The sequence below is a fragment of the Sprattus sprattus genome, assembly GCF_963457725.1.
Source record: "Sprattus sprattus genome assembly, chromosome: 1".
Classification (NCBI taxonomy): domain Eukaryota; kingdom Metazoa; phylum Chordata; class Actinopteri; order Clupeiformes; family Clupeidae; genus Sprattus; species Sprattus sprattus.
The window spans coordinates 23,726,776-23,742,789 of NC_137920.1; the positions used below are offsets into that span (position 1 = coordinate 23,726,776).

At 38.8% G+C, this 16,014-nt stretch overlaps 1 protein-coding gene across 1 annotated transcript in view; it reads left to right on the forward strand.

Annotated features, from left to right (window-relative positions):
- The window catches only part of LOC308368686 (hydroperoxide isomerase ALOXE3-like), a gene marked incomplete at both ends in the record, with an annotated part of 43,049 nt that extends 27,313 nt beyond the window's left edge, over window positions 1–15,736 (forward strand). Inside the window, 3 exons of the mRNA XM_080842926.1 lie at window positions 13,511–13,707; window positions 14,718–14,846; window positions 15,479–15,736. Coding sequence (XP_080699052.1) covers window positions 13,511–13,707; window positions 14,718–14,846; window positions 15,479–15,736 — 584 coding nt within the window. The remainder of the gene's footprint in view (window positions 1–13,510; window positions 13,708–14,717; window positions 14,847–15,478) is intronic.
- Between the last annotated feature and the right edge of the window lie 278 nt (window positions 15,737–16,014).

Consider the following 16,014-nt stretch of genomic DNA (forward strand, 5'->3'; position numbering starts at 1 on the left):
TCAATAGTTGAACTGTAATATAAATAACATAGCATATATATAATACAATATAATATAATGACTCAGTATAATGTGCAATGGAATAACATATGATATATATAATATGTGATACAATATAATATATTTTAAGTATAAGTATATATTCATATTATAATATATATATATATATATATATATATATATATATATATATATATATATATATTATGGCATGCCGTTCAGGAAATTAACATTTGAATATATATATACAAAAGTCTGAATATATATACAAAACTCTGAATATATATACAAAAGTCTGAATATATATACAAAACTCTGAATATATATACAAAAGACTGGATATATATATACAAAAGTCTGAATATATATACAAAACTCTGAATATATATACAAAAGTCTGAATATATATACAAAAGTCTGAATATATATACAAAACTCTGAATATATATATACAAAAGTCTGAATATATATACAAAACTCTGAATATATATACAAAACGAAGTCTGAATATATATACAAAACGAAGTCTGAATATATATACAAAACTCTGAACTCTGAAGCGCTCAATCCGTCTTTGTCCGCCATATTGGATTGAGCGTTTCCTATTAAATCAATGGTACCAAAATGTTTATAATTACGTATTTTCTGCTTCATGAAAAACAGTTTTTCTGTTATATTGTTCACTTTTGACATTGATTTCTCACTAGAAATGCAATAATAACACGTTTATTTTACACCGTTTGACTTCACCAAGGATATTTTTAGAGGCAATTTCTCCATTCACTTGACTGGGGTCTTGTCAAAACCTTCGTACTTCCTTGTTTTCTGCTTCATGAAATACTGTTTTTCTGTTATATGGCTAAAATTGATTAAACATTGATTTCTCGCTAAAAATGCAATAATAATAACACGTTCATTTTGCATCGTTTGACTTAACGAAGGACAATTTTACGTTTAAATGGGATAGCCTACATCGTATCCTCTCGTCACATGATCAAATAGGGACTTGACATTGGACAAAAAATGATTACCCAGAAATCCTCATTGCATATACCAATGAAAATAAGACATTATTAATTGAATTGAATAGGTTTTTTTTTAATAGTTTCCATAGTTTATGTAGGATAAGCATATAATTGTGTTATAGATTGCTACTGACCATTTCCCTTCTACAAAATAATACCCACCATGACCTAGATAGGTTGGCCATTCCAAGGGTATAAATACCATAAGGTACTGAGTAGTTGAACAGTTAGCCATTTGTCGCGGGTGTGTTTACAGAAAATTGTCTATCCCTACATACTCGCAAACATGACATTTTGTGAAGCACCCGACGAGGCAAAATCCCGGACGATTTGGGAATCCCTGCCGGACGCATTTTTTAGGTCTCAAAAAGAGGACATGTCCGAAAAAGAGCACGCCTGGTCACCCTACCATATGAACAGAAAAACAGTATTTCATGAAGCAGAAAACAAGGAATTATGAAGGTTTTGACAAGACCCCAGTCAAATCAATGGGGAACCTGCCTCTAAAAATATCCTTGGTGAAGTCAAACGGTGTAAAATAAACGTGTTATTATTGCATTTCTAGTGAGAAATCAATGTCAAAATTGAACAATTTAACAGAAAAACAGAGTTTCATGAAGCAGAAAATACGTAATCACAAACATTTTGGTACCATTGATTTAATAGGAAGCGCTCAATCCAATATGGCGGACAAAGACGGATTGAGCGCTTCAGAGTTCAGAGTTTTGTATATATATTCAGACTTCGTTTTGTATATATATTCAGACTTTGTTTTGTATATATATATTCAGACTTCGTTTTGTATATATATTCAGACTTTTGTATATATATTCAGAGTTTTGTATATATATTCAGACTTTTGTATATATATTCAGACTTTTGTATATATATATTCAGAGTTTTGTATATATATTCAGACTTTTGTATATATATTCAGACTTCTGTATATATATTCAGAGTTTTGTATATATATTCAGACTTTTGTATATATATATCCAGACTTTTGTATATATATTCAGAGTTTTGTATATATATTCAGACTTTTGTATATATATTCAGAGTTTTGTATATATATTCAGACTTTTGTATATATATTCAGACTTTTGTATATATATATTCAAATGTTAATTTCCTGAACGGCATGCCATAATATATATATATATATATATATATATATATGTACATTTGTACAATTTGACATAATATACAATCATGCTCTTAACATTTTCAGATCTATGCAGTGCAATTGACACAATATATAATTGTGAAATAACTGTGTATTGCCAATTGCACTGTTCAAGGTTTCTTAATGCACATACTTGAAAAGGAATTAAACTATGAAAAACACACTGACTGCCAATTTCTCACTATTTGATGTATGCTCTTTTTCTTAATGATGGTCAATACTAGCAACTAAAGAAGCACTATTTCGATAGTTTATAGATCTTCTCAGTATTTTCAAAATGCACGAGTTTTGAAAGAAAAGTGAGCGTTTATCATAGACCCATGCACATGTATGACTGGCGATTTGACTAGCGAGATTCAAAGTAACGTAGAGGCAAATCTTTTTCACACACTTCACGTAGAGCATAAACCTTTGAATACTCCATTAAATTGGTTGCGAAATGTAAAAGGTTATCGTGATTTTTATCCAGAAAAACCGCAGCTCCTGGCAACTTGCGCTTGTTTGACACGTCTGACAGACCTCTGACGGCAGAGAGCTCCTTTCCCAAAATGGCGGCGACGCGTTTCGCCGAGGCAACGGGCTGAAGCAGTGGAGGCGGTGTCTATCTATACATGTCTATGGTATTGACTGTTTTCATGAATGATGACCACTAGAGGGAGCTGTGTGATGTGTAGTATTGACTGTTTTCATGAATCACAATGACCACTAGAGGGAGCTGTGTGATGTGTAGTATTGACTGTTTTCATGAATCATGATGACCATTAGAGGTAGCTGTGTGATGTGTAGTATTGATTGTTTTCATGAATCATGATGACAGCAGTCACACTTGGACCAGCATGAGAATGATCTTAAATAAACTTGTGTTCTGTCTGCAATAAAACGGAATCCTTCTCTGTCCATACTGAGAAATACATATTTGTTTTAACTATCTGATACCTGCCATAGAAAGAGTTCAAATAAGAGGTTGCTATGGTGCATATCTCAATTCATCCTTTATAAACAGAGAGTGCATTTCTAAACAGCGCCACACAATGTATCACTTGCAAAAGGCCGTAATTTGCTCAACAATCTTAGTTTCTCTGTCAACACTAATTGGTTTCAATGAACAAGTCAGCGCCATCAGAGTCAAAAGTCCTCATGTTATTGTTTATGAACAATACAGTCAAAATGTTTGTCATGTTATAAATGCAATGAAAGTTCCTAAATTTCCCGCAAAATTGATTAACTATTGTTAGATGAATTAATATTAAGACGTTATTATTAATGAGACAGAGACCAGCAATCAGAATTTCAGCGCAGCATGTGTCACAACCAAATACCATGAACAAACTCCAAAGATGAGCTGGGCGCAGCCATCCTTATGTGAGTAGAAAAAAAAAACAGGTTTCATGACAGACAAAGGGCGGTATTCTCCCGTCCCATCGCTTCAGAAGTTACAGCAGTGATCTCAGAATATGTCCTTGAGAGAAGAGCAGTGCGCATGACTATCAGTACAAAAACAGGTGGTTTGCCTCAGCAAGAGAGTATGCATCCTGTAGGCCTCAGCACACAGGATAGGCCAGCAGATTAAAATACAATAACAATGTCCTCATTAAAATGTCTCTATCAAGTATCCATCTATCTATCTGAACCTTCCTCATGTCACATGTGTCTGTAGCAGGAGAGCAGAGTCCTGCAATGACTGCTGTGATAACAGTCTCTGTCTGTGGGCTACTGGGTCTCTTCTGTGGTGTTTTCTGGCTGAGGTGAGTGGCTGTTACAGAGAGAATAAAGTCTTCTAATGGTCACCTAAGAACACCCTGAATAGCCTATTTGTGTATGTTGTAGCGTGTGTACGCGAGGGGATAGCACTGACACTAGAAAAGGATGCCTTTCACTGCAAAGCTAGATGACTGATCCACTGAATGCAATTTCTGTGTGGTTTTGTTGCAGCAGCAAATAAGATAAGATACAATAAAACTTTATTGCCACACAACAATGTTGGTGGTATTCTTTGTCATAGATCTTTGTCATATTCTTTGTCATATTCTTTGTCAAATGTAAGAAAGAAGCAATGGCACAGGCAAGACATGAGTCTGATGTCATCTTTCTGGACAGCATTTCCTTCCTGTGACATCTGCCACAGCAATGGATAGTTCTGGGCTGAAAGAGAGTTCTTCATTCGACTCTGTTTGTGAGCAGTGCAACATGGTAAAAGATTCTTAAAATATAATAATATAATCAACAACACTTCTGTGAAATGTGCTAACAATGCTGTCTGTTTTAAAGTAAGCATATAGTTATAATGTTTTAGATAAACATGTATTTATAATGTGTTACATAAACATGTATAATGTTTTAGATAAACATGTATTTATAATGTGTTACATAAACATGAAGTTATAATGTTGAATGTGAAACTTTCAGGGTTTGTGGCTGATGAAGATAAGCTCCGTGACATCTCTTACTGTGGTGGTTCTGCTCACAACTCAAGGTAGACCAAACGTTTTTACATGTTTATGTTTCTATCAGAATATAAATCTATCCATCTTAAAGTATTAATCTTTTGATGCCATTAACTGAAATATTCAGTTAATATTTACTGCAAGTTTAGGCAAAGGAAAGGCAAGGTTTATTCATATCTATTCATACATATTGGTAAGTCAAAGTACTTCACAAATGATAGGATAAAATAGGGAGTATAGTAGTAGGGATGCACCGATACCACTTTTTTACAAACCGATACTAGTACGAGTATTTTTATTTGTGTACTTGCCGATACCGAGTACCGATACCGATACTTCCTAGATTTGGTTTCCATGAAAGATTTTATTTAATCCTCTGCAGATTATGTCAAGCCTATAGTACAACATTAACAAAAGGCTATCCCAAGCCAAAAATAAACAGAGTTTTCTGGTTTTAACAAAAAAAAAAGAGTCAATATCATCACATTAGACAAAATGTAAATATAACCAGATAAAGGCAATTCAAATTTGCTGGATAGTTAACAACATGTCTGCTTAACAAAAAGTGAACAGAACTATTCCTGGATAAGCACATGAGCACAGTTCAGTTACAAAAGGATCAAAAGAGTCTCCGGCTCAATTACACAAACAATCACCTATGTGACACTATTAGTCTGTCTCTCTTCCTCCCCTTCTCGCTCTCTCTCTGTCTGTGTGCGTGCGCGTTTTTTATTTTGCAAGACGTCAGTAAAGATTGGTTGCTTTGGTCTCTTGCGCCACTGGCATGAGAGAACTTTGTGTGCTTAGCACTATGGTGCGTCTTCAGATGTTTAATCAAATTGCTTGTGTCAAATGAGTACTTTCCTTTCGCCCCACGACACCGTTACAGTGCAGATCTTACACTGTGCCTTACTCCTGTCGTCATCATTTATCTTAAAATGAGCCCAAATTGCCGTTAAGGCAGCACAACGGAATTGCTAATAGCTAACGCGATGCTTACGGCTAGCAAAATCTGTTGACCTATACCCAGTGGTGGACAGTAACGAAGTAGATGTAATTCGTTCCTGTACTTAAGTAACATATAGATGTATCTGTACTTTACTCAAGTATTTCTATTTGGTGAGACTTTATACTTTGACTCCACTACATTTCAAAGTGAAAATTCGTACTTTTTACTCCATTACATTTAGTAAAACCTCTCGTTCCTTTTTACCAAAGCGAATCAAATAATGAGAGGTCAAAGTGCGTGCACAATCACTAATCAGGGCTCAGCGCGCGATTTTCTCTGGAGTCCTTTCGGTTTCGTCAGTTTGGTTCGTTCATTGTGCGCGAGCTACGTTGAATTCGCTGCAGCATTTTAGAGGCTGTTTTATGCTCATGCTAAGCCTACTTAACGCTACATAAATGAGGGAAATGATGGAGGAAACGATGTTTATCATGGCAAGGGATGTTGCAAACTTGTATCATGCAGTTCTTGACAAACTCTCCCTCGGTAAAGGTATACTTCTTTACAGTCTTCAGAGCAGACTGGTATGCTCTGTTATTTTGTGCAATTTATGCAAAAACTAGTTCTTGTAATGATTTTTTTCACGTTTGATCTGAGGTCAAGTGTTTGGTTTTGACTTTCGTCTGTTTTTTTGTACTTAGGGTTGTGTAGGGAATATAACTAGTATCACTAATCTTTAGCACAAACTAGTATAACACCACATTCTCAGATTTTGTGGAACTAGTTCCTGTAATGGTTCTTATCATACTTTGAAACATAAATCAGGATTTATGAGTTTAAGGGTAACACAGACATGCAGATGTGATATAATAAAGGAGCGTATGTTTAGCTCCACATTTTGTATTATTAAATGTGCAACTAAGTTACAAATAAATGTAAAATGGAATAATTGTTCTCTAGTGCTGTTATTTTATAACCACTTGGTCTTATCTAATGGCAATAGACAGCTTTCAATGTGTGTGCTTATTCTCATTTTAATAGACAAATGTAAGACACTATTTAAAGAGTGGCATTAGTATTTTCACCTTATATCAGTTGATTGAGCCGGAGCCTTGATGTGAAAATGATAAAAGGCCAGTAGAACCATAATTCATCCAAGTACTTTGACTTTTAATACTTAAGTATAAATGAAGGCAAATACTTTTATACTTCTACTTAAGTGGAAATTCAAAGTGCATACTTCCACTTTTACTGGAGTAAAATATTAGACCAGGTATCTATACTTTCACTTAAGTACGTAGTTAGTGTACTTCGTCCACCACTGCCTATACCTACTTTGACACTAAGGGCCCTATCTTGCACCCAGCGCAATTGACATTGTCACCGACGCATGTATCATTCCTATCTTGCACCCGGCGCACAGCGCGATTTTCCCTCCAGAGGCGCGCTTCGAAATGAACTTGCGTCGACATGGGCGGGGTCGGAACAGAGAAGGCGTTTCTCTGGCGCAAGTGGTATTTTGCAGTTTAAAAAAAAACGCCGTGCGCCGTGCGCCATTGACCAAAAAAAAGCTGGTCTAATGTGAGGCGCAATGTCTAAAGTCTGTAACGCGTATTCAGAACGCTATTTTAAGGGCGCATGTGCTTGCCCGCACAGTATAGGACCTGTAGGCTACACTTTACTTCTGTCGTCTTCACGAGAGATTTACACCAATTGTTTGGCAAGCCATATAATTACAAGGAAAATAAAGTATTTACCACATGAGGAAATCATTGTGATATCCGTATCCAAGACATTTAAAAACTAGGCATACATCTAGCGTACACAATTGACCCAAATTATTCCGGTTAATTGAAGCTGCGTGACATTTGATTTATTGTATGGCTTTGTTGCATTTATTTAATGCCAGTATTATTATAAATCTTGTAAACTCATCTCTGTGTATGTGGACTTTATTTATGTACCTTGGGTTTGGTCAGCTGGTGCACTGGCTTGGGTGCCGATTTCCATGCCCCCAAATCCCTGCACGCTCTCAGGCGTGAGGGTAGACGTGGCGATGTCCTCTGCTGCCGTCAGATCCTGGGTCGAGGCAGATCCACCTCCCGTGAAGGCACGAGAACGTGTATTACCTTCCAGCTTGGATGTCCCACGTCTCCGGACGTCATTATAGCGTTTTCGGCAACGTTTTCGGGTGCCCCGTTGCAGAAACAATCACGGCAATATCTTGACATGCTTGCTTGACTTTGCTTACTTTTGGAGGGTTTCTCGCATCCTCATATATATCTATCTTCCGGCTTTTTACAAAGCCATACAATAAATCAAATGTCACGCAGCTTCAATTAACCTGAATCATTTGGGTCAATGTGTAGGCTACATGTATGCTTATTTTTAAAATATCTTGGATATGGATGTCACAATGATTTCCTCAAGTGGTAAATACTTTATTTTCCTTGTAATTATATATGGCTTGCCAAAAAATTGGTGTAAATCTCACGTCGGTCTCCTCGGCTGTGAACTTCTCCGGTCTTCCACCAGGTAATTCCGCCATCAAAATAACAAGCCGCTATGGACTATGCGCTTCTCGCTCTTAAAGGGAATGTGAAATGACGCTCCGATTGGTTTATTGCATATTACGCCCAAACCACACCTATGGCTGAGTAACCTCCTTTGGACCAACCCTTTTGACACTTGCGCTGGACGCAAGTGTGTTTTTTCCGCCGTTAAAATAGCAACTGCGCCATAGAGCCGCCCACACAGCTACTTGCGCTTGGCGCCGTCCTACTTGCGTTTCTGATCGGCAAGATAGGGCCCTAACTTTCCTTACGCAGTCAAACATCAAGCAAGTGCAACACACAACAAAACAAGACGGCAAATAAGATACTCACTAGTAGGGCAGAGAGTGGTAGGTCAGGTAGGACAGCAAATCACATTTTGTGTTCGCATAGCGCGACCAGTTTGATGTAGTGAAATACTGTTAAGTGTCATCGGCAGTGTTGGGGAAGTTCACTTTCTATATGAACCAGTTCAGTTCATAGTTCACAATTTTTATAATGAACTAGTTCAGTTCATAGTTCACAAGTTTTTAAATGAATTAGTTCAGTTCAAAGTTCATAATTCAAAATGTTTAACTTAGTTCACAGCTACAAATAATTAACTAGTTCAGTTCTTTTTTTCAATATGTTGCCAGCTATATTTTTTCTAAAATCTCTCTCTGTCTGCAATACTGCTCTCGGCCTCTATGCAACTTCGGCGCTCTCACACCTGCCAGGCATAGACAGTAGAGGAGAAGAAATCACACGCATTCAGACACAACACTGGGTATCGGTATCGGTGCATCCCTAAATATAAGCATAGAACAAGTAAGCAAAGTAAAAAAAGGAGTTCTTTCAAATGAAAACAAAAGTAGTTTTTTCAAATGAAAAAAAAAAAAAGTATCCAGGAAGAGTTGCCTTAGGTCTAGATTTCAAACTGGCCACAGTTGGAACACCTAGGATGACAAACAGGAAGTTGACTCACACGGGCAAATGTCCTAATTTCTGTTCCACAGCATCTCTTCAGAGAGCTGACGTAGGTGTCAATGTCTTACTCCAGAACCACACAGATGAATAAAGCAGAAGTGTGTGTGTGTGTGTGTGTTTGTGCAGTGGCGGTTCTAATTGGAATTATGCCCCGGGGGAACCCCCTCCGAACCTTGGAGTATTCTGCAGCATTGAAGACAACACAAGAGCCTCATTTCAGTCAAACAGACAACATTTATTTCTCAGCTGTGCGATGCACATATGTGTGTTTCTGTGTGTGTGTCTGTGTGTGTGTATGTGTGTATATGTGTGTATGTGTGTGTATGTGTGTGTGTGTGTGTGTATTTGTTTCTGTGTGTGTGTCTGTGTGTGTCTGTGTGTGTGTATGTGTGTATGTGTGTGTGTGTCTGTGTGTGTGTCTGTGTGTGTGTGTGTGTGTGTGTGATCCATGTAAGTGTTGACTACTCTGTTGATGTGTTTTCACTTGTAGTTCCCATGTTCAGCCAGAGGGGGAGCCCTCTCTGATGTACATCACAGTTCAGCCCAAGGTTGTACAGAAAGAGAGGTGCACCATCACTCTGAGAAAGCTTAACTGACACAACCACCAGACAGTGTGGGTTGGTGTGTATGCATGCCTCTGTGTGTGTGTGTGTGTGTGTGTGTGTGTGTGTGTGTGTGTGTGTGTGTGGGGGGGGGGGGGTGTAGGTTTGTGTGTGTGTGTGTATTTAGTACCCTTTGTTTTTAACTTTCCTTCCTTAACATTGCTTGAATTCTTGATGTGTTGTGTCTTTCTGTTGTCTGAACTCACCTCGCCAAGTAATTGTTGGCTGCAGAGGAATGTTTGGCAAGTAGGCAGGTAGCTTGCATGTCAGACGCCTGTGGTTAGCCCCCTACTGCCAGCCTACACTTCCCTATTTCTCAATGGTGAGTCTGCAGCAGCAACACAAAGTGAGTATAGGCAGGAAGCACAGGCCAGCTTAACCGTGGTGTAGAGCACCACACACAAGGCAAGGCAAACTTTATTTATACGGCGCATTTCATGCACATGTGCAACTCAACAACATGTGTCAAAACCGCAAACATGAAGAAGACTGTTACTGAGCAGAAGTCTGTCAAATGACGAAGTCACAAGCTCCTCCTGTGCTCTGAAATGTGTGATGACACCCGCTGACGCTGAGTTAAGGTCCTGGTGAGAGAGTTTAATTTGCTCTCTGAGCCGGACATTACTAGCCTGACGATGTCATACTCATAATTCTAGTCAGAATATGAGTCTGATACTGACCCATTGGGCTGCGATTATGGGGCGTGTTTCAACGAACCAGGAAACAAAATGCCTCTTCGCTCAATTGGATACCTACAACCAATCAGAACAACATAGTATGACCATCTGATACATTAAAACTTTTACCAGATCCCGTAGGAAAGACGGCAAAAACATATTTTCGATCGACAAATGCCTTAATCGAGTTTCTCTGTTCCTCTTTCAAAATGAATGCGCTGTCAATATCTGTGTGATATGCCTGCTCACGTACTTATTAGCAGCAAGGCTAGCTAGCTACTATGTGTTTCAATGGATTTTTTGTCTAAGCGTTAGCAATAACCTATCAATAATGGTCTAGAGCGCTTCAGTTAAGACCTTGTCTGGGAAGTCCCGCCCCTCTTCTTCTGGCCAATTTGATTTTGCCTCAGAAGTGGGTCTGGCAAACTTGCTATAGAAGTTCATTTCAGCATTGTAAGGATCAAACTGGCTATTGGCTATTGGCTACCTGGCGCGCCATTGGCGGATTTAAACTAACCACGGCCACGTAACAAAAGCTACGGCACAGACAGTTTTTAAACATTGGACATGGTGGCCACCAAAGCACTGCAAAACTTCGATAAGGCAAGTTTTCTTTGAAAACAGAACAGAAACTTGCCCTGGAACAATTCATACAGAAAAAATATGTTTGCTTTATTACCGATCGTTGTATCGTTGTATAGTATCGTTGGTCTGATTGGTTAAAGGCGTGTCCAATTACGTGACTGAAGTGGACTGCTGTTGTAGTTCGCCAGACCAACTGAGCAAATGAAAGGGGCGGGGAATTCCCAGACAAGTTAAGACCTACGATCCTCGGCAACATTCGTGTTGCACATACACAACTATAATGTAGACATAAAAAAGTTGTGTAGATAGCTTAAATCACATAAAATATGTCCCACTAAGCTCCCGAGACGCCGCCATCTTGGAACGATTTCTAATCTATCTAGCTAATCAACTCAAGCGTTGGTTGGTCATCTGTACATCATCGTATAAAGCCCGCCCTGACAATTGAATTGGTACGACAGAATCCTGACTTCTGATACTCTCTCCCCAACTGCACAAAGCCAGACCGAATCTCCCAGACCAAAAATTTTGTGATATCTACTCAGTCTGATATCTACTCAGTCCATTTTAGGAATGTTGAAGAATACTCTGCTAATGTTAACAGTAAATACAAAATTAAAACATAGAAAGAGGTGAAATGAATCATTCTGGTTAGCACTTCCTTCCTGTGTCATTTGCTGCAGCCTAGAAAAGTTAACTTCCCTGTCAGAGATCTTCATTTGGTGCCATGATATGTGTCAGGATAGTGGAAAGGTAAGAGCTTCTTAAGATCTATTTATTCTGACATGTATTTAGTCAAACTTGTGTCATGAAAGTTAGAATGTTGTGAAGCATTAGACAATGTTCTAGGAAGTATTCTTAAAATATCACTGCACCTCTGACTTCGTATCCTGTATTACTTTATGATCTAACAAACATGTGGTACTAAACAAGTGGGATCTACTTCTGATAGTCAATCTGTTGGATCAAAACGTTTAGGTTTGGCTGATGATGATGATGAGCTGTGTGACCTCTCTTTCTGTGGTGATTCTGCTCACAATTCAAGGTAAATTAAACATTTGTGTCTATTTTCCTGTTTTTTCTTCCCTGAGATTTAAATATCTCTCAGATTTAAAAGATGAGTTTTTACATGTTGTGCAGTAGCACTGAACAGAACCTTATATGGATCAACTCTTAGGAAGGGTTGGGGAGGGTTTGTCATGCATTAATATGGCAGCATTGATTCATTGATTGATTGTTTTATTCAGTGTGTGTGTGTGCGTGTGTGCGTGTGTGTGTGTGTCAGGGAAATTCACCCTTAACTATGACTGTATTTCCTCAGAATTAAGGAGGGTTTCCTTAAGAATTGGGGAGGGTTTGTCATGCATTAATATGGCAGCATTGATTCATTGATTGATTGTTTTATTCAGTGTGCGTGTGCGTGTGCGTGTGCGTGTGCGTATGCGTGTGCATGTGCGTGTGTGTGTGTGTCAGGGAAATTCACCCTTAACTATGACTGTATTTCCTCAGAATTAAGACTCACACAAACAGAAATATTATTAATAACAGACGTTAACTCTGGCCCAGAGGAGTGAGGTTGTTTGAATCTCTTCAAACACGACTGGCTCCCTTCTCAAAATGTCTGTATACTTTATTCAAAATAATGTTCACATAAATTTAACATGAAATAACCCTAACCCTCCCAGGTCCTTTGTTCATTCATTTCGCTCCAGACAGAGTCTTCTTCGCTTCACTCTGTACCAGGTACCAAGACAATAACTCAGTCTAACCTAAACATGTCATGACATGTAAGTTAAACATCCCCGATGGGCCTCTCTCGTACCAGACAGTCTTCGCCTCTCAACAGTAACACAGACAAATAAGAAATTAATTTAATAACCAGAAAACCATATCATGATAATACTTACGTATATAGAATATATCTTTCACAGTGTGTGTGTGTGTGTGTGAGTGCGTGTGCAGGTGTGTGTGTGTGGGTTTGTGTGTGTGTGCATGTGTTTGTGTTTGTGTGAGTGTGCATGTGCGTGTGTGTGTGTATTTGAGTATGCATGCATGTGTGTTTGTCTGTTTGTGTGTATTTGAGGGTGCATACATGTGTGTAAGTTTGCTGTGTGGGCACACACCATTAACCTTTTCTCAGTCGCACTTGTATTTTATAAATGACTTGAAGGAGGAAGGAGAAAGGATGTAGGGTTAATCTCCTGCACCATCTACATCTCTACACCTCTACATTCCTCTTCTGTCATGGTCGTCAGCTAACAACACATGCCCTCTTCACACCACCTACCATTTTACTTCAGACATTTTGTTTGTTGGTTTAAAATTGCAGATTCAGAACCTCAATATTTATATTTATCATATTTTATTAATGAAGGGCTGTTAGAAAGCTAGTCATATCTGCCCAAACTCTCCAAAGAGTCTTGTCCTCAGATACAGTATAGCCTACTTAGGCAGTCTAATACTGCTGTTAGACCCTTTGTTAATATGACATTCTTTAACGGTGCATAGCGTGTGTTTTCTGTTGTAGGTGTGTGTGGTGAGGAGTGGAGTGTCACGTACCAGTCTGAGAACACCTGTGCTTATGTGGGGTCTTCAGTGACCATGTCCTTCTCCTACACCTACCCCAGTGACCTGATCATCACAGAAGTTTACTGGACAAAACACAACTATACTGATCCTCCTCGTCTTCGTGACGACCAAGAGTACAGCAACAGAACCACAGAGGTCTGTCAATATGAAACAAAAAAATGTAATTTACGAATAGACTCATTGACTAAATTAGATAGTGGTGAGTATTACTGCAGGATAACAACAAACTATGAAGGCCAGAACTGGATTGGAACACCAGGGATTCATCTGGATGTTGAAGGTAAAGACAAATAAAACAGCAGTATGTTGGTGTAATATTTATCCTCTTCGTATATGTGTGGTTGTATATGAGTGTGTGTTTTTGTGTGCATGCCTGGGACTGTGTGTGTTTGTGTGTGTGTGGGTGTGTGTGTGTGAGTGTCTTTGTTTGTGTGTGTGTGTGTGTGTGTGTGTGTGTGTGTGTGTGTGTGTGTGTGTGTGTGTGTGTGTGTGTGTGTGTGTTTGTGTGAACAAAGCCTGGAGTGGTTGATGTCTGTCAGTCTTGTATGTCTTAGGTAAATGGAAACACTCTCTTTTTCTGCATGTGTTAAACATTAGTGACACATGTAATCAGACATGTAATGATTTCTCTCACAGACGTCCCACAGACATCAGTGTCCATCAGTCCCCATGGTTACATACAGGAAGGCACAGACGTGACTCTGACCTGCACCAGCACATCTGATCTACCAGTGAGGAGCTACAGGTGGCACAAGATTCTTATCCAAGATTCTATAGCCAATGAGACTGGAAAAATATATGACATCAAACACATCAGACCTGAAGACAGTGGACTATATCACTGTAGTTCAGAGTATGAATGTGGCTTCCGACACTCAACTAATCATCTCCAGGTTTTATGTAAGTAGCCTTTAAGAAACTTTGGGAAAATCAGCTACATTTTGTAGCAGGTGACTTGATTATGGCCTAAATATTTAAATTATTATTAAGTACTATTAAAACATTTTTTTAAAGATATAATTGGGGAGTTTGGAGTTAACTTTTGGCATCTTGATAACATAATCATGTGAAATGACTGAGGGAAGCACAGTGACTCTGACCTGATGATTACTTGTGTTAATTGATCTTATTCAGATACTCTAAAGAACACAACAGTCTTCACTAGACCTTCAGGTGTGATAACCAAGGGAAGTTCAGTGACTCTGACCTGCAGCAGTGATGCCAACCCACCGGTGGAGATCTACACCTGGTTTAATGTGAACGAGTCCACTCCAGTAGGATCAGGACAGCAATACAACATCACTAACATCAGATCTGAGGATGGAGGACAGTACTACTGTGAGGCCAGGAATAAATATGGAGCTGGGAACTCATCTATTGTGTCAGTCATAGTTGAAGGTATCAGTGCATCTCTATCTCTCTGTGCTTATGATAATAATTGCTTAAGACATCTTTACTTAACTTGTGATGTTTCTCCTCACCTTACTCATGTCACATGTGTCTGTAGCAGGAGAGCAGAGTCCTGCAATGACTGTTGTGATATTAGTCTCTGTCTGTGGACTATTGTGTCTCTTCTGTGGGGGTGCTGTTTTCTGGCTGAGGTGAGTTGCTGTTACAGAGAGAGTCGAATGTGTCCAAGTTGGTGTGAGGGTGTGTTTAGTGCCATGTTAAGGAGAGACAGCAGTTTTCAATGAGGGAACTAGTGAACGATGCCTTTTACTGAAAATATCGTGACATGTTTTGTTTGTTTTGGTTGCAGCAGGAAATGCAAGAAAGAGATGTTGGAAAAAGGAAGGAATGAACGGGTGAGACAGAGGACATGTGGTCAGTTTCCAAGGGTGTGTTGCCTTTGCTAATATTAATGTTTATGTGTGCTTGTGATTTATTTTTCTGTCTTCTTTGTTAGGATGCCGATGATTCTGTTGGCAATACCCGAAGGGAGAACCCTAACACCATCCAGATGAGTTCAGATGGCCAGAGACTGAACGCCAACACCATCCAACCTGATGCAGTTTATCAGAACCTGAAGCCCAACACCATCCAACCTGATACAGTTTATCAGAGTCTGAATCCCAACACCATCGAACCTGCCGCAATTTACCAGCGCCTGAACGCCAACACCATCGAACCTGTCTACCAAAACCTTAAGAAAAATACCTCTTAATCTTGTTCTGTCCTCCTCATCCACAAATACACAATCCCCATAACATGATTGCGTAAGATCAAATATATGAGCTCAGTCCTGAAGCATGACTGCACCCATTTAGTTGAGAAACATGTTTTAGCTCATTGCTATGGATTCTTATACTGGTATGTAAAGAGTAGATTTTTTTTTTTCTGTTGCTTTGTTTGAATAATTCAGTTGACAGTATAGAGAAGATTCGACTTAAATAATTAGTGTTTCCTTTCCAGGCAATATTGTAGGAATTGCTCTGCTTTTCT